This window comes from Rhea americana, unplaced genomic scaffold (assembly GCF_003343005.1).
Source record: "Rhea americana isolate MKP2758 unplaced genomic scaffold, rheAme1 scaffold_3, whole genome shotgun sequence".
Classification (NCBI taxonomy): domain Eukaryota; kingdom Metazoa; phylum Chordata; class Aves; order Rheiformes; family Rheidae; genus Rhea; species Rhea americana.
In genome coordinates this window covers 584,948-612,298 of record NW_028186423.1, presented here as the reverse complement: position 1 = coordinate 612,298, position 27,351 = coordinate 584,948, and the positions used below count along the sequence as shown (strand labels likewise).

Below are 27,351 nucleotides of genomic sequence, written 5' to 3'. Positions count from 1 at the left end.
CTGTATTTCATTTGCAATGCCAGAGAAGACATACGCCTTCCCACCTTTGCCCATAGGCAAAACCCATGATTTGAACAGCTTCTTTCTTTACAGTGCTGTTTGCCATGACACTGTTTAAGTGCCAATAAAACAGCTAAAAACATTATTAAACATGGGATGAGTTAGGGGAATCACATTCCTCTATCTTAGGAAATTAATGATCATACAACAGATATGGAGACTCTAGAGATGAGTTTTCTCTCAAATGATAAATAAAATGTTGTTGGCTTTCTTGCAAAAGCACACTCACTGTTTATAAAATAATAAACAAACAAAAAACATGGTTCAATAAAGGAGAAGTCCAACACATTTTAGAGAAGTATTTAAAACCAATATTTAAAGACATCTATGTCTAGCTGGTTATTKATAAAACTTAGGCTGCTGGTGGCAGATGGTGTTGACTTTCTCTCTTTAGGTAGGACTCAGCTGCTCTCACTTACATTTCCTGGAAGATACTTGTCAAAGTTTGATCTGGACAACACAGGTTCTCTTTATGCTCAGTGAGACAGGCAGTTCACCTCTTTTTAAAGGTCGTACGTAGGATAGGTCAAATTCTTACTTTATTCCTTTAACCAAAGGAAATCTAAGCTCAGCTCAGCTCAGACTTTGAAATCTGACTTTTAGACCTCTTACTTGTTTCCRTCTTGCCTGTGAATTCCAGAATGGGCTCATACCAGCTTAAACAGAGCCTTGTTATACAGTTATTAAACTGTTGGCACTGATTTTCAGTTGCAGAGAGGATTTGAGGAATAGCACTACAGTCAGCTGCTAGATGAAGGTTTCTTCCATAAATATAGCTGTACAGGTAAGGCAAAAGATTCAGCTTGTTCAGGAACATGCCTCTGAGAGTGGGCAGCGGTGGATAATTAGGGAAAAAGCATACACTCCTTAGTGTGCTATTCAAGATTTCAGCGACTGGCAGCACAGGGACTTCTTTTGTGACCAAGAGGTCTCTGAGCAATGTGTCAAACCTTAGGTGTCCTATTTAATTCCTGATGACTGCTGAAAACAACTATTTTTTAATCTGAAGTAGGACTTCAAATACCATGTGAAGACACAGACGTTTTGCAGTATTGTCATAGAATAATTACTGCCCCTTCTGAACTTCTTAACCATCTATCTTCACTAACAGGAACTGAAGATGGCTTAGAAGGACATGGCAGTTTAACTGGGGACCTCACTATCAATTATCTGACAGAGGTTTTATAATGAACTTTTGTTTCTAATCAGCATAAAAGACTATACTCTTTCACCCATTTTCCTCCACAGCAGTTACTGCCACATAAGGTGACTTTAGCGCATGAGGTGAATAAGAATATGCTGACAATACTGGGGCAACAGTTTCCAACCACGCCTGGCACACTAAAACAATGATTTCTTTAATCTTCTTCTGCAGTTTGCAGAAGGTGGAGAAAGATACTGTCACCTCTATTATAGACTCAATAAATATCTAAAGACTGCAACAGGAGACTGGCTGGTGAGCCTAGTTCATCTCTGCTCAGAGTCAGATYTTCCTTGCTGTCAGGAATTTCCAAGGTTATTTTGACAACAGAAGTTGCTTGGATTCAGACCAAGTTGTCTACATCTGTGATTGCAAAGCAGTATCTTGGGATGACAGATGTTTAGCTTTTTTGGCTTGATTTTCAGCTAGTGTTGTTCAGTGAAGTTCTGGAGGCACTGCAGCAGCTAARACCTGTAAACTGGGCACCTGCACTTCATGTCTCATGAGTTAGCTCAGGACTCTCTTGAAGTGGGTACCATGGGGAGGTCACGACATTCCTTAAGGAAAAGAACTGCAAGGCATCTGTTCAACAACAAATCTTTCAAGTTAAATCCTGCCAAGAGCAAATCTGGTTTAATCTTTCTTTTCTTTAGCATGAATTGTTCACGCTTCTGTGGCAAAGCAAATCTAGTGATATCCAGAGACCTGAGATTTTTTATATGTATGTGTATATCTGTATGTATATATATGTGTGTATATATATGTGTGTGTGTATATTTATCCCCACCTGGATGCAACCCTGTCTAACAYGCTCTAGGCGACCCTGCTGAGCAGGGAGGTTGGACCAGATGATCTCCAGAGGTCTCTTCCAACATTACTGATTCTACGATTCTATGATATATCTGTGTATGCATGTATTATGTACATATACCTATATCTTCTGTTAGCTTCCCTCAAACCTATATTTAACCTGTGAGGATATGATGACATGCTGTTCTTTGCCATAGTGAAAAGAAGTTTCTCTAGTGTTGGTTTACCTCTTTTTAGGATGTCACACAGGGCGCAAAGGAAACCATGACGTTTTGTCCTACTCCCTCGTATGCYGTTGGAAAGGTTAGCTAAAATGTAGGGCTCACCAATATACGATTGAACCCTACCTCTAATTTCTGTACTACTTTGCATAGGAAAAAATTCAGAAATAGTGAGAAGGGTGGGGGTTTCTTTGTGTTCTCCTTCCCCAAGAACCCATACAGATGCAGGGTAGATGCTACTAATTTTGCTACAAGGCAATGGCTAATTAGCAATGTTCTTAGAACTACAATATTTACTTTTGCTGGATTTTAATTCATAATTGCTTATATTTAATTCTGTATGTTTTTGAAAATTTATCTTTATTTCCATAATGTGCATGGTGTTGGTCTAGATAGCGATCAAAATATTGCTGTACTAAATTTCTACGTATATGCCAAGCTCTGCTCAAATGTCCCTCAAGAGAGCCAAAGCTCTAAAACCTTTAATAAGTTTTAATTAAGTATGAGCACTTCCCAGACTGCAGAGAAAACCTTTCTAAATATAGACATCTTAAACATCTTGCAAAGACTCAACAGTCAATTGCCCCAAGCAATGGCTAGCCATATGGAMGAAATTGCCCAGATTACTTGCATATTCTGGCTTAGTTCAGGAAGCCTCTAGGCCTTACTACATAAAGACAAACTTCCAGATAAAATATTAAGTCCTAAAATATTCAATTGAAAACAGATTCTAAGAACAGATGGATTTAAAACCCTATATTCATACTGTATGGAGGAGCTGGACTGGAAGCCAGTAAGAATTAAAACCGTGCTCGTACTTCCTTGGGCCTCTTCCTTTTTTCCTTAATCTACCAGTCCATCTGGGTTATCTTAACAATCTTCCAGTTACTCAGTGAATTATTTAATAAAGGAAAGTATTTGGCCAGAATATCATTTAGCCAAACCAACAACTGACCAATGTGACACTGACAATTAAATTGGCCAAAGCAGTACTCGAAGAGACGGTAGGGTGCATCTCTGCTCCACGCTCCAAGGATGCAACTCTTGGCATTGTCCTTCTCTGGTTTTCCAAATGTGTTTCACAGTTAAAACAGGAGGCTAGCGTGTTGACAGCTAGACAGCCTAAGTCTAATCTGGATACTTCTGAAACGGTGGCAAGAATTACAGTTTCTTGTGACCTGGCACACAGTAGAAGTAACGTGCTTGGCCATCACATGGGGAAAGAATGCCAAACACAGTCGTTAAATGCTAAAAGAAAACAAATACAATGCTAAGGGGTAAGAGCAGCTGTGTTCTTGATTATTTTTATTTCTTTACCATGATTTTTTTTACTTTTTCTTTAATGCATTATTAAAAGCAGAAATCTTCAAGCCTTGAAAAATATTAATGGAGCATGTGTAGTTGGAAACTCTCTCTCCCCACAAGCAAGCAGACACATACCAGAACAAAACACCATCTTCCATAAGTAATTTTTACCCTAAAAAAATAATAAAAGAATAAATGATGTGTAATAGAGAGAAATGTTACCATTGCATCTGAGGGGCACTTGAAAATTAAACCTGAGGGCAATTTAAATATCAGAGATTAGGACAGAAACATGCAGATACTATGAGAAAATATTACTCAGTGATAGAGAGATTTTAAGAATTGGGCCTTAAATATGAAATATTTGCATAACAGCTTGTCTCATTATGAGATCATTKCAAAGGTAGATGACGACAGCAAAAGAGCAGGAAAAAAATCTACTGTTTTCTGAAGGTCTTGTTTTGGTCATTAAAGCACAACTAGACGGACAGATACGTATTTCTAGCAGGTAGGTGAATATCATTATGATTGGAATAGAACTGGCAGAAGAATGGAAAAAGGCTAACAGGGTAAGTAATGAAATACATAGGAGAGAAATGAGTTCCCCTGTTTTGACTTCTGGGTGGCTCTTGCTCTTGAGGAATAATACATCGAAAAGTATCAACTGCTGCTTACCTTTCAATTTTTCAGCCAGCAAAGCAGCTTCGTGTTCAGAATAATGCATTATTGCTGGGGGAGAAGGAGGGCGCAGCCTGTCTTCTTCCATTTTGCGTCTGTGGCGTTCTTCCCTGGCCAGCATTCTTTGTTTGCATTCCCATTCATAAAAGTCATCTCTTGCCTGAGCAAAATCAACATGAAGGCGACCTGAATCCTTTTTGTCTGTGCTAGATCCTAATCTCATGCGGTAACCTGAAACCAACAAGCAGAACTAACTGTTGCAGGACTTGGCTTTTTTTATATTTTTTTTCCCTTTTTTTCCTCCTAAAGTGCAGTTAAGTTTAAAAAAATACATTCACATATTCCCACTTATCTATGCAGGATCTATCAATCATTTTGCTTTCACAGGAAGATAAGCATTCATCAGTTCTTTTTTCCTTGAGATTTTCTGAATCATCTATCAACACAGTAGGCAGCTGAAAGAAAGAGTCCCAAAGGTACAGAAGCTGCATTAAAGTTAAAAAGTTTCTCAGAGTATGTCATTATTTTACCTGACATTCCCCATCTTTACAAGTGCAAAGGCTATTTAAACAAACAAACAAAAAAAACCTCCCTACTAAAAACGAATCTAATTTGTTTTGGATGTGGAGTCCCTCCTCCCCTGATCCTGTTTAGATCAGGCACAGTTTAGTCCTATTCTCCAGCTTTCCAAAGGAACTGGAAGAATGGGAAAAGACCAAAATTTCTGAAAACAATGACCGTAGATGAATGAATGACAAAATTGAGCTACATAAACTAGTAGGCCACAGAAAGCTGTGTCATACCTGTGTTGATGCTAGATCTCAAATTTTGAGGCTTCCCAGTTGGAAACACCACATCACAAAAACCTCCAGCAATGACAAGCCACCTACAAATTAATTTAGTATACAGCCAGTCTCAAAAACAATTAGGTTTAGCATTCTTTAAAGTAATTTTAAGAGAGTGGAGCAGTTTATTAGGCATTTATAAGGCCCTTCTTTCTGAACAGAGTGTGAAATCTGTTGTGCCTCACCTTCAGCAATGTTCTACGTATTCATAATTCGGTTGATGCATCCTCTGCTAAAGCTAGCAGCTGCAACGACATGGTTTAATTCAGGGGCTGTACAATGGCATAAAAGAGCCCTGCTCTGAACTAAAACCCTTGACAGCTATCAGAAAGCAAACGAATCATGCCAAAGCAATAAAAGAAGCCTTTTGCAACTACACTGTGGAAGAACATACTTTGGGCACCAATCTTTTTTCAAGTTTTATTTCTAAGGCTGAAAGATACTCGTAGAGAAATTTCTCTGCCTTTTAATCTACAGATTCAGGGGAAATGTGAGAGATTGCTACAGAGAAAGCTGTAAACAGAGCCTCCAACTGCAGGTGAAATCAATCAGTCTGCAGAGGGCTAGCCCAAATTTCTCCGTGCCAACCCACTGCAGTAGCCTCTGTAGCAGAACAGCCCAACAGAGATGTCTCAAATCATGAGATGCTGGGAAGCTTTAGCCCACGCTGAGCTGGCATATAGTAGGATTTTCAGAAATACACATTACTGTAACCATCGTATAATAACTCCAGGGTCAGGAAACTCCTGTTTGAAATGACAGGAAAAGTGTTATTTGCTGTTTCGAACAGCAACCTAAAAGGAGCTACCTTTCAGTCTTGCATTCGTTTCTCTGRTTTAAAGAGTTTCAGCACTTCACCACCACGGTTTAAACTCATTTTGTAACTCTCTCTGGAGACAGCAAAGTTAAATTTTTTTGTAGGGTGTGGTAGCAGATTTGGAAAAAAACATGTTTTGCAAAAATGCATATCTAGGTGTATTCTGTTTTACTGCCATAAGATCATCTCACTGTTTGAATATGAGGGACTGGTTGTACTACAGCACACGTGAGACCATGACTTCAGAGACATTAGATATCCCATGTAACAATCATTAACAAAAAAAGCTGAGTGACTTTYGCTTTGACATTTTCCTTTCAAACATTTTGTGGTGCTCAACCAAGTAGCCTGTCAATGAGCAAGAGATACATCTTTCAATTTCTAGTAAAGACTCCAAACCTGGATGAAGAACTCAGTCTAATGTGAAAAATAAAAAGGCCCCTGAAGGACAAAAGGCAGCAAAGAGTTCTGTGGAACTGACCAAATCTGATCTCCAAGGTTTGTGAGGTTTTTTKGGGGGAAAGTGTGGGGTATAGGAAGGTAAGCAAATAAATGAGATGATTTGTTTGTTGTTTTATACATTCATTTATTTTTCTCTGCTTTCTATTACTCCAAGGAGTAAAAACTTTTTATTTTATTTTTTTTTCCCTTGAATGCTATTTATGGTCCWATATGAAGCTCTTGTCACAAGGTCTTGAAGGGAAGAATTACAGATACACTATTCTCAGTGAGATATGTTAGAAGAAGAGCACGGGTGACCTTTCAGAGCTGGGCCCTGAACTAGTAATGAGTGGATAATTATGTGGTTTTATCCACAGARGTGCAGGCATGAAGAGGTGAGTTAAAAGGGGTCAGTGGTGCAGCTATCCTGATRACCATGACAAATGTTACCCCCCAGTTCGGCTCCCCAGATGCATTCCTCAAATAGTGACTGTTCTAAGCCAAAAGAGTGTTATCAGCAATGTGAAAGGAYATCGCCAAGGTGCCAAGTCTCATGAACCTAAAATTAGACCTCCTGCTTAGGCTGTACTTGTCAGGAAGCCACATTCTCTCCTCCTCTCCCSTGCATTTCCCCTCCGGTGTCAGGAGCACATTGGGTATGGACAGACTAAGGCACAGAGCACTGCAGAAAGTGAGACTCTTGCAGGCTTCAAAGCCCCCACTTAAACTGAATAAGGAATGACTGAAAAGGACTGCACTTACAGCTTATGAGTACACCAGTAAAGTTGAGTTTCACTACAGTAGCCCTTATTTTTTAAGTAGATGAGGATAGTGGTGGTGGTGGTGGGGAAACAATTGTCTAAATTTCAGCACCAAATCCAATATCCTATGTAACATTGGAGAAAGGATCCTTTTGGGTAACCAGTTTTAAGTGCCCCCTAATAACAWTTTTTTTCAATTCCCCATGAATTGCATTGAAAAACTCCCACTGCTTTTTTAACTGTTCAGACTGCAGGTGACTAGGCAGCCAGTTGGCACAGAAATACAGGATAACCTGGGTTGGAAGGGACCTTTCGATATCATTTGGTTCGATTCCCCCCTCAGAGTAAGCTCAGTTTCAATGTTAGATCAAGTTGCCCAGGGTCTTGCATCTTGCCCTCAATGAAAAACCAGAAGCCTCTTTGGCATGGCCTCTTGCACCTTCCAAAATCAAGCTTTGGGGACACCACAGTACGCATGGCCTCTCCAGTGAAGAGCAGACTCTTCGACACGTTGGTATGCAGCCAGATGCTGTGTAGGAATGGGTGTGCAACATCAGGCTCTTTTGTAGACAGGCACCTCAGACACCCATCTTTAATGGCAAGCCTGAGCTACAGGGTGGCTGAAGGCTTTCTGTTTTCCAGTACCATGTATCCCTACTGATGTTCAAGGGTATTTTACATGAGAGAACAACCTGTCTTTTCAGACCACTTCATGCATGGGCAATGAACTGCCCTTACAGAGCCTTCTTCCCAGTTCTTTGCTCAGGACTACAGCTAGCGCTAACTGTGCATCTGACCTGTCATTTTTAATTTCAGTTTCGCACACACATGGAAGAGGAACAGATTCTGGGAATTTGCCAACATCCTCACCTTAAAGGAGCAGCAATAGGAGAAATTAATGAGAGTGATAAATAAAAATCAAATACAGTATTTCTGTATCACAGATCTAGTAAATACTCTGTGGCTTGACTTACCTTTGAATGTTGCTATACTGGGGACCAGCCAATAGATGCTCTCTAACTGGGGATCTAGATCAGCATGTTGAGGTACACATGCCCCCYGAGAACTTAAAAACAAAGCCAGTACATAGTACTGAAAAGAAACCCACACGAGAAAATAAGAGTGCATGAAAAATGCACACTCAGGCTTTTGAGATCTAAATTGGTCTGTCTCAACATCCTGTTTGTCCCATAGTCCAAATCCAGGGCCATCAATACTTGCAGGAGTTACTGACCTGTCAGCCACAAGAATAAAGCATGTACAACTGGGAAAAGGAGCTTTCTCATGGGCTGATACATAGACTTTAGGAAGTCTTTTCCTCTGGATATCATAATGCAACTTTCAGAGCTAAATGAAAACACCCTTCCTCAGATTAGCTCTTTTATCATRGTCTCCAAAACCATTTTCCATTCTCCTTTTCATACACATTTACTTCAGGAAGGAGAAAAAAAACAGTGATTAGACTACTTACTGGATTTTGTAATCACATACACTACTCTTATGATAAGCATGGGATAACTGCTGAAGATAGATGAGATTAGAYGGAGTAGACAGATAAAAATGATTAGATAGACAAAATCATCATTATACTACAGATATCAAAGGCACGRTTCTCCCCTAATATAGCATGCATACTATATTTACCACAGATTCTGTTTGTAATTCTCCTTTGTCTCTTGCAGGGAAAAGAAAATGCTTTRACAACATGCTTTTCTCCCATCATTTCAGAATACATTATGTTTGAGAGCAGAATAAAGACTGGTTAGAAAAACCCACTAATTCAGTACAAATGAAACATGCCACTATCTATGCCTGACCTCCTCTCTCTGCAGTGCTAAGAGACCATCAATACTGCTTGTTTCAACTGCAAAGTTGTACAGAAATCAGCACTGGTAGCAAAAAGAAGTGRAATTTGGCTGCAACATTCACCTGTTTTTCTCCTGTCTCCCTCTCAGCTCAACTTGTTCTTTTCTTGATCTGGTTAGACACACGAGGCAAAAAGTTTTAGAAGACGAAATAAAAGGAATGGAGGAAAAAAAAGATGAGGAGGGAGACTGTGGAGAGAGAGTGGCACAGAAGATAAAGGGAAGTGGAGGTAACAGAGCAACTGTGAAGGAAGGGAAAGGAAGGAGCAAGGATGCAATAAAAATGTAGAGAAAAGGTTCAGGAACYTGGAAATAAATTGACAGAAAATTCAGAGTAGGATCCCTGCTCCTTCACAAATGCTCTGTTACTTGTGGAGATGGATTCTCCCTAGGAAAGAAGCTGGAAGCTAGGAAATGTGCTGCTGCTTCTTACTACTGTTGTATCTRGAATCTGCAACAGTAAGATCCAGTGTTAAGGAAATAATAAGTGAACAAGCAGGAAGGACGGACAATTGGAAGGGAGGATGAGGAGGGAAGAAGAAACAAGGTGAAAAAAGAAAAAAGGAAGAAAAACAGGATGGAATGCATGTCTAGAAGAAACCTTAAAGTACAAAATAATTTAAAAAACTCTGTTACCTCACAAAACTTGTTATTTTCTGTAGCTCTTTAATGGAGTTTTAAGAGTGGTCATCCTAGTTAAAAACAGAAGCAAAACCAAAACAAGAAAAAAAAAATGTGAAACAAAGGAGGAAGTTTTTTCCTGACTATGAATTTCACTTTTTGTCGAGATGAAAAGGTCAGATGTTCTTTCTTCTGTTCTTTATTATTGTTTTAAGATGGAGTTGATGGTGATCTGACAGACCATTTACTTAAAACTGTGCAAGCTTCCCATGGACACCTATGGGACTTTGAGCTTATGTCCATAATGCTAAAAAAAAAAAAAGATAGCCAGGATGAGAGCTCAGATAAGGTATCTGTAATTGTTATCTCCCTCCCTGGCTCCATTTCCAGTCCCTTCAAGGTAACCCTGAGCTGCCAGTCAGCCTGTGCCTTGGCCTGTCTTGGCCAAGAGCAGTCTCCGGCCCTTGTTCATTTAAGAATATAGGTCTTGCATTTGGGGGGAAGGTACTACACTTGGGGGGTACAGCAAAGCTTATAGGCTTTTCCAAGACCCAGAAGGAAAGATGAACCTACCCATAAATATATGCAGAGGATGGGATGCAGCTTAGGAAGGTGAAGGACAGCTCAGGTAGGATGTAAATACTCACATGAAGGAGGTTACTGACTGTCACTGAAGCTTGATCTGAGAGAAAGCAGAATGTTTTCTTTTTTCTTTTCTTTTCTGTGCGAGTTATGGCTTTTAGTCTGTTCCTTTGTTTGTTGGAAAATAAAAGGTTTTGAAATTTTACACTCAAATTGTCGTAGCACTCATTGTCCCGGTGGCAAAAGGCATAGCCTCCAGATGGTCTCAGAATCCAACCCATGTGAGAGCTAAATACATGTAAGCATAAAGGCAGGAGGTATTCAAGCTGCACTACAAATCTATAAAAATATGCCAATGAAATTGCCAGCCTATCACAGAAATTAGCCCTGGAAGACAGCAGCATTCCTGGCCTAGTGCCCTCCTCTTTCTGCTACCTGTGAGAAAAACTATATAAACCTGTGTAAATCGAAAATAAGATCGTTCTGTAGTGAATTTCAGGATCTGTTGAGTTGTTGTGGTTTGGCAGGAAATGGCTCTCGGGTAAGCAACATACGACACTGCACGCAAGTCCTGGCAGACACAACCAAATACAAAATTGCCCCTTGCCACTCCAAGCTAGAGCCACTGAGCTCAAGAAAGACTTGCTGAGATAAAAGCTAAGAAAATAAGTAAGCATTAGCATCACAAAATAACAAACGAGAAGCAAGGAAAATCCATTAAAAAATGTGAAGTACCAGAAAGGTAAATGGCTTTATCAACCATGAACTCCTCTGCAAAACGAATGTGACAAAAATTCTTCTTGCTTTTCCGAATTGCTGTTATATCTCCACACTGCTCAAAGACTTCCTGAATAATTTCCTCTGTTGCGTTTTCTGGTAATCCTCCAACAAACACTGTTTTACACCCAGGAGGTCTCTCTCTTGTTGAAGGTGGTGGAAGATCTAAGTAAAAAGAGAAATCACATTGGAATACAAAATTTGTCTTTTGATCCATGGTTCTATTCATTCCCATAATCAGCTCAGGGCAACAACAGTTACTTTGCATCTCATGGAGACATGAGAGAGGCAGAAGCAGAATAACTGTATATTGTAGAGATTATCCAAAATGGACTACCTGAATCTAAGCTTCTTCAAGGTTTAGGTCATGTTTTACAGTCTAATCCCTGCCGCTGCAGGTCATTTTCCAGGACAGACCAGAAGGCCCACCAGGATCTTTTTTTTTTTTTTTTTTTCTTTTTCCTGTGCAGCTTCTGTTAGAAAATAAGCAAACCTAGATAATATTCCATTTCACATCAGGAGAGCTTCTGCACTGATTTGACCACAATTACAGATCTCAAACATTGGTGCAAAAACATCCAGAATGTGAACTCTGCTATCTGTGGTTCAGAACCATCATTGCCAGAGCCAGCAAGTTATGTTAGTTTAGCTCCTCTGAAAACTGGGCCACATCAGGAAGCCTACTCCTGGGTACTTGGTCTTAAGAGCTTTCCCTGGTCTCAGCATAATTTCATTTCTCTCTCAAAGTACAGAAGCAGAGCAAACAGAAAAACAAAGTGGGAAACATGACAAAGTGACAACATGATGAAAACACGCTGCTGGTTATCTCTTTTGTCTTGTTGCCAGATAATGGAACAGAGGCCAGAACAGGGGCAGGATAACCTACGCTTGCAAGTATTCATTTGGCTGTGAAAGACCATGAGATGGAGTGACTGACAAATTTTATATACACGTATATACACACATATATATATATATATGCACAAATTTATATGAGCAAACTATGGCATTTTTGAAGGCTATATAAAAACATACTGTTATAACACTTCACTTTGTTTATACACAGATTACTACTGCACTCACTCCTCYAAAAATAATTCTCTAAGAAGTAACKCTGATTAACACGAATTAGGTTTTTGGCTCTTTAGCACAGTAAGTGGGGTTGCAGTCRTGAAATATATATACATATATACACACACAGACAGTTTCATTAAACAGTGATCTAGGTACACTGCAAATCCAGAGCACCAGACTATTTGCGTAATTTTCTCTTTTGTCCTCAGAGTGATGGTGAAAGCCGCCAGTCTGATGGCTCTGAAACAAAGATCCTGGGGCTAAGATACACAAAATTAGATTTTGTGCTTTGTCCTCATGCTGCTGGCTCAGTGGGAAGAGTTTTCCATTTGTGCAAAGTCCAAGAAGGGGCAGAAAGGAAACTAGTCCCTGCTTGCAAAGAGAAGAAGCAATCCATTTTCATGCTGTCCCTCAAAATGTAGCTCTCCTTCCCCTCCTTCATCAGGTTAGGGATTGGAGCTAGCTGGCGTTTGGACATGAGGCACCGTGTTCAGTGTCACAACCCCAGAGGCACACACAGGCCCAGGTTGTTCCCACCCAACTGTGGACACCTGAAGGGTAACTGGGAGGTGATCGGCACTGAATAAGCAACACAGAGAGATAGACATCTTCAGGGAGTGCCTGTTGCCTAGTTTAGGTCCCCTGGTTACATTGCCAAAGCCAGAGGGGAAGAATTTTGGGTACAGTCTCAAAGAGTTGCTCTTCATGCCGCTCAGTGAGTGCCTTGCAAGGATGGATAAGAATACTCTGATAGCTACCAAACTGCACACAGAGTAGAAYTTAGATGGAAACACCACAGTTACCTCCAGTTTGTCTAAAAAACATAACCTCTATTACATTGAAAAAAACATACAATGTATTTAGGAAAATAACATTCTTTGATCAGACCCACTTACTTGGGTTTGGAGGGAAGAGTGTGCAGCTTTTGCAATGAATTATTTCTTTGACTACAGGCACATCTGTTGTTGGTGGTGGTGGCACTAACCCCATGCCCGGTATCATTGGGTTAATCGGAGTGATTCCAGTCATCATGCTAAGGCCTGGATCAAAGCCTGGTACACAGATTGAATCTGTAAATATATAACATAAAATCCTGGCTTATAAATCTTGAAACTACTTGTTTCTAGTTTCTTGCATAGACAGTTTTGCTTTAGGCTGTTTTTCCCAAGCATTGGTGTTAAAAGAAGAAAAAGAGGAAAAGGAAGAGAAAGAGAAAAAGGAGGCTGCATTTTCAGCGATYCACTACAACGAATAAAAAGTAAAGTATGCATAAAGAAGGGAACATTACATAATTTAAAATATTAATATGACTGAGTAAAAAATTAAAGTGTAAAACCATGCGCCACGAACATCTGTTATTATCTGGAATGCAATTTTCTGTTTCATAATGCTACTGTGTTGTTTACATTGCCCTCTGACGCAGAGTGTAGGAAGAATATCATTTAACTTCAATATGCCCTCTTCATCTAATTGTCAGACAGCTTTATCACAACATAGCCTTCTCACATAAGTGACCTTGATTTATGAACACTACAGAGAAAGCTCCATTTCTGACTGTTTTATATAAGTCTAGTAAGTCAAGACTTCTAACCATTTTTTTTCCTGGAACATAAAGTGCATAGAATGAGGTCTTTTTGAACTTTGGAATTAATTCTTTTTTGTCCTATTATTTAATCGGATTAGTAGATTCTCTTCAACACACATATTATTAAAATACACCACTACACTCCCATAAAGCAAAATGCCTATTTGGCAAATATTACTCTTTCTCCTTCCTGATCTCTCTGCCAAGAGTTCCATACATATTATTTAAAGCTGAAACAGATTTACTGGGGAGCACCAGTGCTGTAACACCATGAATTGTAATAAGCAGATGTTTTAGATGAACTGAGAGCCAACTTCAGAAATTTGCTTTTGTTAAAAACATGGCTTTGGGTTTCTTGAGGCATAATGAATAAAATATTTTGAGAGACCAATCTCTTTGTTGGCATAGCACTGCTGCTATTTGGCATCATCAATTATTTAAAAGAAGACAGTTACTTTGGTGTTCTACAGGTTTTCTGCTGAGTTTTCTGGCTAGCAACTGAAAAGTATTTAATGAGACATGTAAATGTGGGATTTGGTAGCTTGGGAACTTGTTTGTTTTGAACAAGYGAAGAGGGAAACATGTCCYTTCTTTTTTCCYTTTTTTTTATGTTTAGGAAATTTGAATGACATTTTACACAAGGCAGTATGATCAACTGAATGTGACCRGAGATGTCCATCCCTTCATCCTAAATCTGCTGCTGAGAAGCTAGATGGATCTGGGTCAGCCTGCTGACTTTTCTGTATCTTCTTCTCTGCATCTGCAAATGTAATATTCACTTGTAATGATTTGCTCACATTTTAATAGCACTTTGCAGGTGCAAAGCACACTGTGAGCACTGCAAATTAGCACCACATTATTATTCCTGAGAAACATCCATAAGCATCTTCTCCAGGTAAGACAACTGAGAACTGAGAATCTCCACTCCAGTAGAGCGGGTATCTGTCTCTGCAGCATGCCTCCTGCTCTCCACGCATCGGCTGTGTGCCTTCATCACTTTCAGGCAGTTCTGTACAGCAAGCGCACAGCAAGCAAGGATTTGCTTTAGGCTTATTGAAGACTAGTATTAATGAAAACCCATGATATTACATTACTTTTTTTTTTAATAAGTGGGCTTATGAAAAAGGATTTGCTCTGGGTGTGATGCTTTTTCAGTCTTGATATGTGTGCATTCCTTTTCGCATTTAGCTTTGAAACTCAGAGTCTGTTGTTTATTTCATGGGATGAAGTGCTGGCCATATTAAATATTCATGTTTAGTGAATGTTGGCAGATAAAGTCAGAGGTGAAAGGGCAATATACAATTCAAAGAAGCCCTTTGGCTATGCTAATTTGCTTGATCTCATTTTTAAAAGTCAGACTTCTGGCTGTCACAGTAGGCCATCATATGCAGCACTCGCCTGCTGTGAGTGGAAGTCCATCATCACTACTTACTGCCAAAATGGCCTGCAGAGCTCTATGTCAAAGTGGCATATCACAATAGCACTGAAGGCACTGTATCATATTGCACCCTGTCCAAGAATCAAGGAAAACTGGGGCTGGAAAGAGGCCTATGAAGTTGTCTAGTCCATTTGTCTGGACAAATGCAGGATCAGCTACAGACCTACCCACTTACGAATTTTCATATTAAATTGAACATCCACGAGAGATCCACAGCATTATGATACATGGATAGAGCAGGTGGAAATGCACAAGAAGCCAGAGAGAAGGCCAAGTTCTCCGTGTCTCCTATGCATCTCTTAGGCCCCAAGCGAAAGTAGAGGAAAAACATCATTATCTGGTGACTACTATCATGGATTGTGCTTAATCGTTACTACTCTCTCTTAAAGACAGTTACTAGATACATTTCAGCTTCTCTACAACAGCAGCAAACTCTAGGCAGAACAGACACAGGCTATAACCCAAAGCAAAGATGTCAGGAAGTTTCAATAGGGTACTGTTTTCTGGATATTCCAACAAGAAAATGCATGTTTACAAATATTACTATTATGGCATTGAAAGAGAGCTGAGAGCTTTTAGGTTACATGCCAACCAAAGGGGATTTGGGACTTCAGCAGAAAAAAATGGTTTCCCAATAATTCCTGCCGTGTTCAAGGAAATGTGACTCTGTAAGTAACTATGTCTGCGTCAAATAATTATACTGCTTTGTCATCAGTTTTGCTTCCAAGCAGGATCAATCTACAACAGCATGAACAGACTGCTGGGGGGAGAACACTCCCGAAACACCCGTCTAGGTGCTTTGGGACTCCTTGTCTCAGAAAATGAGTGTGCTGAGGTATGTTGAAGAGGACCGAGTCAATAATTCTTCAAATCAGTATTCCACTTGTTATAGGCACCAATCCAAAATTCGCTAAGGTCAATTTTAAGACTATTGACGACATGAATTCAGGCCCAGGTTTACTTCTTCTGTGGTCTAAGATAGGTTGCTTCAGTTTCCCAATGTGTTAAATTGAGAATGAAAGACTTTCATATATCACATGAGCACTCAGAGAATGTGATAGTACCATTTGTAGAGCATCCTGAAAATGAAAAACACTCTCTGAATACTAAAAACTATTACAATGCATTGCAGTGACAGAAGTTCAGTGCTTCTTCAGTTTTATGTACTTCTTGCACACATCTGAACACCTCTTGGGATTTTACAGTTCAAACTGTTCAAGTTTCTGCCAAAAATACAATGTCTCAGGACTCAATATGGCAAAATTCACTCTAATTATATTTTAGTATTCATAAAAAGATAGATATTTTCTTATTTTTTAGTTCTTACTGGTTAATACATGGTGAGTACACTGAAAATGCAATAGACAGTGATACAGGGCTGTGTACCAGGAAGAACTTCGGATTTTATTTTTTTCTGGATGTTATGCCTTTATTTTACTGTCCAGTTCCTGGCAGACTTTCATCTCAGCTAATTTTGGAGAGCTACAATGTAGAAATCTGGATCTGAGCTCTTCATTTCAGGCTCAGTAAAGAGAAATAGAGATCATATCTAGTTTAGATGCCTAATTCTGGATGAGGTGAAGCCCTCTGCATTTACTTGCAAGGTGACTAGCTCAAAAGTAGTCATGTACAMACAGTCAACCAAATCACAGGATGTTTCTTCCGTATCTTCATGATTCTGATCTGCAGGTTGCAGCATTTGTTTCAATAATCTAAGTATACCATTGTAGAGATGATCATCCTATTGAAAGTCTGGGGCTTTATTTCCYTCATGTTCAAAGACTTGTTTGAATCACCTAGCTTGGTTGTTACACATTAATCTGTTTCTAAACCTCACAGTGAGCAACTTTGTGGAGACAGGATGTTCTTCAAAGTACTTCTTTTTGTCCAGCACTATCCCTAAGTTTTTCTTAGGTTCAGCTTGAGCCAACTGGATTTCTGAACACTGATGTTCTTGTTAAGACCCCTGAAGAGACTGGTCRTGCTTCAAATCATGAAGAGAGTCTATGGATGAGATGTCCAAAGGAAGGCTCTGATCAGGGTTCTGAAGGTGCACAGAAAAAGGAATGGATGAAGTCACTGAAAAGGAGATCTAATAAATTTGCCACATTACTGATGGGATCCATAAAAATACCAAATTTAACTATATTAATACTGAAGAGTGCTGCAGTAATAGGAGTTGGATATATAGCTTTGTCTAGGGAGAGGAGACAATCATCCATCAGTGCCACCACAGCAGTCTGCTTCAYGTCCTCGCATAATGCCTATCTGGAACAGGGCTGGGACACTAGCATTATCTAGATGGTGCTGGAGACAACTCCTGTTGAAATKTCTGGTAAGTCTGTTGATCTTCAGAAACAAAGATACTGACAGAGTTACGTCAGGTTATAAGAAAATAAGCACATATTTTTTTTTGACAGATACATTCGGATATATRATTACTAAGAAATTGTAGACATAACCATGCTAACATGGATAGATACATTATATTTATAATCACACATCTAAAGATGCAAATAAATAACATAAAGATCATCGCATTATTTTTAAAGGGATATATATGTATTATATAAGTATGCACACATACTTATGCAGACAAGCAAAATTTTATGATCTCTTGTAAGTATAAATACTAATATGGGAGAATACAGAAAGCTTACATTTTAAATATGTTAATAAATAATTGCTAGAATCATTAAAATAAGAATATTCAATGACGATAAAGAACTTAAAGAATAGAAAAGCACACGTTGCTCAAGTTAGAGTCCTGTAAATATTAAGGACTGAATATTGACATATTTGTATAAGAAAGTAAAAGCACCGAACATTAATATTTTCAAGTCTATTTCCAAGTTCTGCCTAAATTCATCAGGAYAAGAGTTAGTTCCTGTTTCATCTTGTAAGATATTGGCATGCTGGAGAGCMATGAAAACCTTTGAAAAACATAATATCTCAAACCGTAGGTCAGAGGGGCAAAAAGAAAAATCTTCTTGAACATTTGGAATAAGTTTGAAAGCTCCTTATTCTTTCAGTAAGGMTATAGGAAGAAAAAACATTTTACATGAAATTTTGGGGTCTGGAAAAAGTAGMAKAATGACAAAATTCCTTTAGRAATAACTATCTTCTAACAYAGCACATAGYACAGGGTGTAAAATAGTTGCTTATRTTAGTCTAACTTTTAGGAAGATAYAAGCAACTTTTTGCCATCTTTAAAAATAGCAAYACAATCTTGGAGAACCACCCTTATTTCATTYGTTGGCAACAGTTACTGTCCAAATCACCTTCTGCTTTTGCCATGCTACTGCTTTGCTCAAGTAACGTGAACGCCCACCCCGTCTTTTGGGGCTTTTGGGGGCTGAGCTCCATCACCAGTCCTAAGTTACAACCCCATTCCAGCCAGCTCTCATTTTAATACCACACGTTATATGCCTGCTCAATATTACTTTTAAGGGTATAATCCCCCCACATGATTCTCAGTATTAGCCTTTGGATGTGTCATTTGTTTTGCCTGCTACTGCCAACTGTTTTTGTGGTGTTTTATGATAGCTGCCAAGCTATATTTTTGTTGGATGAATAAGAACATCCATGTGTACAAACACTGATTTGTTTATGTGTATGTATGCACATGCAGAGACRTGTTCCTCCTCGGACACTGGCAGGCTGATGGTGGCTGTGGTACTCAGAAGTACTGGTCTAACTCACAGAAAGCCTGTAGGTGGTGAAAATGATTATCTGAATATTCCTGCACAATAGCTAACCAAAATAAGGAAGACTGAAAAGGTCTCCATGGCCTAGGAGTGACAATTTTATGCCTAAGAAAAACAGTCTATTTTTGCTAGGGTTGACAGATAAAAAAAGATCTGGTTCCAGGAATGGAGTCGCCTGCCAACATGCACTGTAATGATTAGGACAGTCCAGGCAGCAGCTGGTAATAAATGTAGTGAGATGCTCATTAAACTTTGGTTTCTGTGGAGACAAAAAGAAAAGCGTCTGGAGCCAAGAGATTTGATCATATACTTCAGGAATACCATTATTGAGTATTTTGAGACGGAATGTAGAGTCAACCTCTTAAAGCTCAGATTTAAGTTTCCCTAAAAAAGGACAAATCTAATGCTGTGTCTACCTCTCTTCAAAGAAAGAAATATATCAATAGGGCTATACATTACTTGGCAATAGCAATTTTTCTTTTCTAAAATGAAGAAGGAGTATTATTATAATACGAGAGTTTTCCTAAAAACTACCTGTCTTTTCAATTTAAAAGTTTCTCTCAAAACTCTACAGTCTATGAGTTTCTTTAATCTCATATCAATTTCTTTTTTTCTGTATGAGCAGTTAAGAAYGAATATTTGACAACAAGACAGATGAAGATTGTGTCACCGGCTATTCAAATCTTATCATCTCCTGGCCTTCAGTAAGCTTTGTTGCAAGTGATTCATTTGGTCAGTACTACAGGGCTTTTGCCAATGTAAGATTTCTTCACTGTGAGCRAAAAAAAAAAAAAAAAAAAAGAGGAAAGAAGAAAAGAGTGAGAGTGACAACAGGGTACCAAATCACTGGAGGAGGAGATGTGCCAATTTAATCYGGCATAAATCCAGCCTTGTTGTGGAGAGCCACTATCAGCCCCAGAGAGTCAGACCTTAGAACACAGCAATGTGGTGGCCACTGGCATCTTCCATTACATTTAYTGTCCACTTCAGACATCTTTAAACTTCTAGACTGCTCTGCTTTTAAAATAGATGCTGGATTGTCTGCTAAACTTCTCTGCTAAACTTCCAGAGTCGCTCCAATGAACAAAGGTAAAAAGTCAGATAACTCTTCCATTTGCCCAKCATAATCACTATTGTCCTACCTCAGACCAAGGGCCGTCTGACCATCTGACCAAGGACTATCAGCTAGGGAATCAGATAGAATCAGGTAGGTATAGAGCAAGCTATCTTATGTCCCGTACATTGAGYACTAACATATTGCCAGTAGTAAAGACCACAACTGAACAATCCTTTTTGATGGACACCTGTCTCACATAATCTGATTTATACCTTTTCATCAAATCTTATTATATATATATTGAATCCATTGGAACTTGTTTATATCTCTAGCATTAAGGACAATAACTGAATGTGGAAACAAGCTTCCTCTGGTTTGCTTTAACAAGGTATATGCCAGTTCCAGGGGGTGCCTTCTAATTTGTTTATTCTGAGAAATCATGAATTCCTTATGAGGAAATCATGACAAGATTGCAGATTTTATTTCTGCTTTTATATTTTACTGTGTCTTTGGTGTGCAATCTTAGCCTCTGCAAAGCTTCTGCAAAGGAATGTGCATATGAGACCTCTGACTGTGGCCCTTTTTAAAAACCTTGAGCAGGTAACAGCATGGGCTGAAATGTTATTGCAGGTGCTCATCTAGCCCTTAAATCCTGAGAACTAATGCTAAAGAAATGAGCAGATGCCCTTTAAATAAGCTGTGCATGAGCCTAGTCAATGAAGCACCATGTGGGCCTTGGACTGCCACAGGAACACGAGTCAGGCATCTAATGGCAGTGCGTGTACGTGTGTGTGTGTGCATGTGCGTGTGCGTGTGTGTGTGTGTGTGTGTGTGTGTGTGTGTGTGTGTGTGTAGCTGGAGGAGAGGAAAGGATTGATTGAAGGGGGGGTGGAAATTACCTGCTTGACTTCCAGCTGTCTCGGCTGGACAGGGGACCCATGTTAATACCATTCAGCAGGAGCTATATTCTGTGAAACACAGTCTGAATCGTAACAAAGACAAATCTCCGAAGGAATTTTGGCAAATTTGAGGGAGGGAGGGCAGGGGGAAACCAGATGAGTGTTTCTCATTAATAATCAACCAAGTAATAATTTACATGAACTCTGCAGTGTCTGCTAGACTCACTCCATAAACAAAGACCTCATAGCATAATCAAAACACTTGCCACTTGAAAATTACTTCTAGGAGACACATATCACTGACAAAGATTTAGCTGTATTATTGCACTTYTGCTTTTTTGAAGAAAGCTCTGTATCTGCACAGAGAAATAATTTACAGCCGGCAGTCCTGAAACTTCAGATATCATTTCTCAGAGCTGGCTATACCGTAACTGAAAACATTAAAAGCAAATCTGGCCTTCTCTTGATCCCTGCCCACAAAATCACACCATAAATACTATATTTACAGCAATATACATGACAAAGACCAAATTAAAGAACACCACCTTCTCTTTTTACAAGCAAATCATGGGGTGAATCATTCCTGGTTCATCATTTATTGCTGCAGTGCTTGGCACAACAGGACCCCAATCCCAGTTAGAGCTTCTAATGYAATGCAAATGATAGGTAAGAATAGCAAATAATAATAATGCAACAATATATTATCACAATAGATGCCACTCTCTTCCTAAGATACAACTTCAACACTGTTGTAGAAAGACACCTGCAGCTTCACTGTAATGTTAATTCTGTTACTCTCTCCATGATTTCTGCTCATGGAAAGGAACTTAGGCCATTTTGACCTCAAAAGGGCCTTGGGCACTSCCTGAAAATGGTGAATCTATTTATTTTCCCCTTAGAGCAGTCCTGCAAAGATGAACCTGACAGATAAACCTAAGCATGAGATGGGAAACTCAGGATTTGATGYTGAGGGACTCTGAGAGCAGTTTGTCAGTTTTTCACAGCTGACAGCCACATATGTAAGAAGCTAAAGTCAGAAAAAAAATTGACTAATCTTAGCCTCCCTCCACAATCACCTTCTCTTCCATGTGTAAAACCCTGCTGCCATTGTCATGGAAACCTGTGAAAGTGAAAACAGAAAGCAGAAAAAGAGAAAGAGAAAAATAGGAAGAAAGAAAAGGATAAATAAATAAATCAAAAGAAAGGCAAGGAAGGAAGAGAAGGAGAGAGAAAAACATATCGACAACAGTGCTGTCTGGAACCTCTGTGTGGCATGGGTCTGTGCTCCATCCACCAATGCCAGGGTTTTGAAGGATTCATATAATTATAGCACTTCATAAGGTCCAGCATGCTGATCTTTCCAAAGTCACCTGGGCTTAAAAGACACTCCACGCTGTAGAATCAATGGGCTTCTTCCATCTTCTTCTTAGTAGATCACTTCCTATCATGAAGCCAGTCACAAATTCAGCACAGACAAAAGCACAAAGCTGCAAGTTCTGTTTACTGCCACCTCATCTCCAGTTAAAAGTTTCAAAGCCCATYTGTAAAAATATGAGGCTGGCTAATATGTAAGAGGCAGTGCTTATAAAATGTAAAATGTGGGCAGTTGTGCTTCCTGACTTTCAGAAGTCTACTCTCACTCACTATGTGCTGCTTGCACAAACTGTTTCCAGTTTTGCCCCTCTTCATTCCATTTCTCCAGTTGTGCCCTCATCTTGGTGGACTACTCAGGAAGGCTAACYTTAACCTAAGGAAGTGGTCTTCCTACACTCCCTCCATTTGAAAATATTCAATCTGTTTGCCTGATGAAACTCACACATCTCCCTGTAAAGTAAGATTTTTGTCATGATCCTTCAAAATTACATCACTTGTCCTCTCAAAGCTCTGGGAGATGAGAAAAGAAATATATGATTACATGGCCTAGGAACAGTTAATGGACATTTGTTTGTTTGCTTTCTAGGTAAGTGCTGTATTTCATAAAATTGAGAGGCATTTGCATGGCATCAGAAGGAAAAAGGTTATTTGAAAATATATGCACCTAAGTAGATGGAAATGAAATACTGAAAAGAAGTAGAAGAAATTTCAATTCCCAAGCTAGGCTAATACTGAAATATAACTCTTGTAACAAATGAAACATAAGAAGTCTCCAATGAGAAAAAGATGGTAAAATACCATCTTATGGATATTAATGAGACCTCAGAGAAAAAACGAGAGAAAAAAATGAAATTCAGACATTCCATTGGTCATTTCCCAACTGAAAACAAAAAGACCAATTTTTCTCATGAATTATGGAAGAGGGTCTGTCTATTAAACTGGGTTTACAACGTGTGTCATAGAATCTGTGGAATGCATACAAACACTCTTTAAATTTTTAGTGTCACGGGAGTCACAGAAGTTTTGCTGAAACCTGAAAGAAGCTGTACAGTCCAGAAATGCATATCACCTGAATCAGCAAGTTCTCACGGGAACATAAGAAAAACTGGGCTCTGTCAGACTGAAGAATTCCTCTAGCCCACATGCCTGTCTCTAATGGCAAATCCCTAATTTTGCCTATTACCAGAGTGGGATAATCCTGCAATGAAATATCCATATAATAATCTCCCAACCTCCAACAGTCTGCAGCTCCGGGACTCCCTAAACCAGAAGAAGCTCTGTGCTTCCTTCAGGGTTATCAGGGCATGGATGAAAATATCAATGAGCTTTATTTCATAGAAAGAATTTCTCTTGGTGTCATTACTAGACAGATTACATTCTGTCATTACTAGAGATGACAGAAATGTCCTATGAAATAAACAGGAAATATTTAGTGATATTTCAACTTTTTAACCAAGTCATTTTATGTGAATGCATTTCCTTTAAAAGCCTGAGCAAGCAAGTATAAGAGTGACTTACTTAAAAAATAACATTAAATAATTGTTCCTGTTTTTTTCCTAGCTTCTTTCATGCAAAATCATTTAAGTAATAGGTGCCTAATTCCTAAAAACATTATTAAAACAACTGTATGTTTAATCCATAGAGTGCTGTAAGGAGGATAAATACACTATATGCAGCAAAGATTTGCTAACTGAGAATTATAAATTAATGTAATAAGAAATCTTCATATTTTGCATTATCCCCTAATAGATCTGTTTGACCTCTATACGGTATATGACAATAACCTGTAGGACGATATTCAAATGCTCTGTGCATGGGAAGGATATAAATTTGATTAATTAACTGTTGAGTAAGTAATGAAGTGGCACTTGGTGAATTAATAAACTGTTTATTGGTTAAGAATTAACCAAGACTCCTATTTTGAGAAATATTATGCAACGTAAAACATGATCTGAARAGAAGCTGGAGTTGATAGCAGCAAGTAATGTTCCTGAGTGTCGATAAAAAGAGTTATCTTAATTAAACTCCAATGCACTATGACAAAGCTATTTTGTTAGAATTTGACTTTAAAAGCCATCTAGCACCTCAGCAAATCAGAAAAAAAWATCATATGTGCTTAGCTTCCACTGCAAAGGTAGAGTATTACTACAGTTCTTCAGGACCATGAGAAATCGGTATTTCACAGAAGCAGTTATCTCAACTAACGGAAGGCTCAGTCCTTAGGCAACAAATATCCATCCACAACAGAAGGACTTATGAGTTCACAGGATCTCACCAAGGTGGCTTAGGATTGCATATGTGCAGAGGAAGAGGGAGGTGAAAAGAGTCTGAGCTCTGGTGATGCAACAGCTTGCACAAACAAACTGGTGGCCAAGGAGGTAAAATCAGACACAAATGGGGACTTAGAGAAAGAATAAATCTTTTGCATTAGCAAGCGCTGGATGAAAGTTGTATATAGCACAAGAAGGTAAATTGTCATCCAATTTATGTTCCCTTCTACATTCAAAAGAAAAGGAATGACAAAAACAGCATGGTATTGAGGATCACTGTGACTTAGGCAACTCTCTCTTCTCCAGATCTGCACATGCTACAACACCTTCAGCTTTGAACAATCTGAAACTCCCTCAGTTTTCGGCTAGACATCTGCCAGAAAGGAGGGCAATAAAGTGCATTAGTGAAAAATTAAATATATCACTATTTTTTGGCTCATTTTAGAGATTATGATTTTTTAAAATTTTCCATTGCTTTGACTTGTGTTCCAAGTCTCAAAACAAACAAATAAGTAGAAAGATAAAATAAAATACAAGCTTCCACATGTTATCTTTGTCTTGATCTGCAGCTGGTAAGTTCATGCATGTAATATTTTCCTTGAGTTAAAGGTATTTAGCCTAATGTTTTTTTGAAACATCTCTTCATTAGCTAAGTTTCAATTTTCTGAAGTGCCTGTTTTAGGCAGCCAGATTCGATGGTCAAATAGCCAGTGATGGTGGTAACTGGAGCAGTCTTCATGGCCTATAGATGTGTCCCAAATGGGATACTTCTAATTCCATAATAAAATAATTCCCTTTCTTCAACACACAGTTTGAGTACAGTAATTATTCCACTGACCACTTTAGAAAAGACTTGGTATTAAAACAGTGTCATGAGAGTGGGTGTCACGTTAAGGTAAATAAGGGCAGTCCATATGTCTGGAAGCTGTTCTTTCAGCTTTTCAGCAGATTTAGACAGATGTTTCTGCATCTTTTGACATCTGGGTCACAACTGYAAAGTTTTTGAGCACAAGTACAATGATTATAACATTATGACTAGCTTTTTCAGCTCATTTTCTTTCCTTTTGCGTCTCCCACAGAGCAGAAAACCCTTCTATCTACCATCTGGGCATGTCTCTAGTACAAGGAAGGTCATCAGCAGATACAGATGCCAGAGCAGCCAGCTGCTCTGCTGGCTTCCCTCCCTCAGGCCTCAGCGTGGGAGCCATTATCAATGGAACGATGCAAACTAATAATCCCTGATTTTGGCAAAAAGCCCAGCGGACAGCCAGTGGGGATGGGTTAAAACATCCTGAGGTTCTTTTAAGTTACCTTGGAAGCTGTGGAGGGCAGCACACAGAAGTGGGTTAATGGGTTTGGCCCACGGTGACTTCTTCCAATTCTCCTGTCTCTCACGGCAAGGGAAAATATACACCTCAACCAATAATAAACCAGGGCTGAGCATGTAGAGCAGACCACACTGAATATCAAACAGCTGGGGGTCTCTGGTCAGCTATTAGCTAGACCAACCCAAGCACTCTCTGAAGTCTTCAGCAGACATGGGTAAACAAGAAAGTTCCAAATCAACAGAAAAGAAAAAAATCTTAGAACATTTGTATAAAGCTCTTGCATCTTGTCAAGGAGTTTATTATGACACAGCTTTTATTTCACAACAAGTATAAACCACTTATTGCATTCTTCACCAAAAAAAAAAAAGAGACTAAAAAGTAGGTAAATGCTGACTGCAGGCAGAGAGGATCTCTCCAAGAACACTTGCATCTCTGTACCTCCAAGGTAGTTTAAAACAACAGCATTGTTCTTGGCTGTCTTTCAGCATGGAAAAAAGAGGGTATATTTTTTCTTAAAATCTTGACAACATTCTTACAATGTCATTTTTCATTATTCAGTTTAACAGAGGAATGATCTTGTCTGAAAAGAAATCAGGAGTCTTTATAAGCGAACAGCATAGTTTAGGGAGCAGAGAGAGACACTGCACACAAAATTTGTTCGGCTCGTATGCTGTTGCAAGCARAATCCAGCCTTTTTCTTTTACGTAAGACATTTTAATTTAGATTTCAGMAGACTTAGATTACTTGAAACTTAGAATTCTTGCTACTAGAAAATTTAATTTGTAATTTCTGGCAAGCTACATCAAGAATTTATCTGTTAATATTTTAGAGTAGTGATCTAAAGTCACAGCAATTTCACACACACTCACACATGGAAACAACCACACCACTCAGGGAGGAAATTTGTCTTTTCTCTATTTTGAAATTATTATTTGAATATGTGACTCTGATGATGCTTTCAACAAAGACATAGATTTTATAAACACTAAGAACAGAAGAGATGTTCATTGTTTTAAGAAGAATCTTTTTTTTTTTTTTTTTNTTTTTTTTTTTTTTTTTTGCAAATTAAAGATGAAACTAAATGGTGTCAGGTAGATTTTATTTGAAATTATAAGGCACCTTCCCCCCACTTTTGAGAAAAATATATTTCTTTGTCACATTTATGGATAGAAAATGTTATCCACATTAAGATACTTTTTTTGCCTCTTACCATATAAATTTGCACAGCTAAGGTTGTGTCAAGAATTCTATAAAAAAACCATTTTTTTCAGAGACTTGTAATTTAAACATAAAAATATGTTTCAGGMTGAAAATTGGTATAGCGTACTCAGCTCAAGGATATAGAGTATTACTGTTCTTAATATATTTTTAGCATACTATTTCAGTCTRAAAAAGAAAACCCAATACAAATATCCCTCATAGCCTTGTGTAAAGGAGCTTTATAAAACGATGTCAAATTACATTTTGTAGGGGCAAAAAAAATGCAATTCTTACAGGATGCAAATGGACTGGGAAAAAGGTGTAGTCATATTTGCCATTCAATGTATGCACAAATAGAGCATAATTATTTAAGCTTTCAAAAGGTTTTTTGACAAAGTCTGTCCCAAGAGACTGTCACAGAAACTATGCAGGCAT

The 27,351-nt window shown here is 38.7% G+C and overlaps 1 protein-coding gene across 8 annotated transcripts in view; it reads right to left on the bottom strand.

The window, feature by feature from the left end:
* The window catches only part of ENOX1 (ecto-NOX disulfide-thiol exchanger 1), a 362,080-nt gene that overhangs the window by 90,408 nt on the left and 244,321 nt on the right, over positions 1 to 27,351 (bottom strand). For all 8 annotated transcript variants that reach the window (XM_085309444.1, XM_085309441.1, XM_085309448.1 and 5 more), the window contains 3 exons: positions 12,955 to 13,128; positions 10,943 to 11,149; positions 4,273 to 4,506 (listed from right to left, as the gene is read on the bottom strand). In XM_085309444.1, the coding sequence (XP_085165570.1) occupies positions 4,273 to 4,506; positions 10,943 to 11,149; positions 12,955 to 13,128 (615 nt within the window). The remainder of the gene's footprint in view (positions 1 to 4,272; positions 4,507 to 10,942; positions 11,150 to 12,954; positions 13,129 to 27,351) is intronic.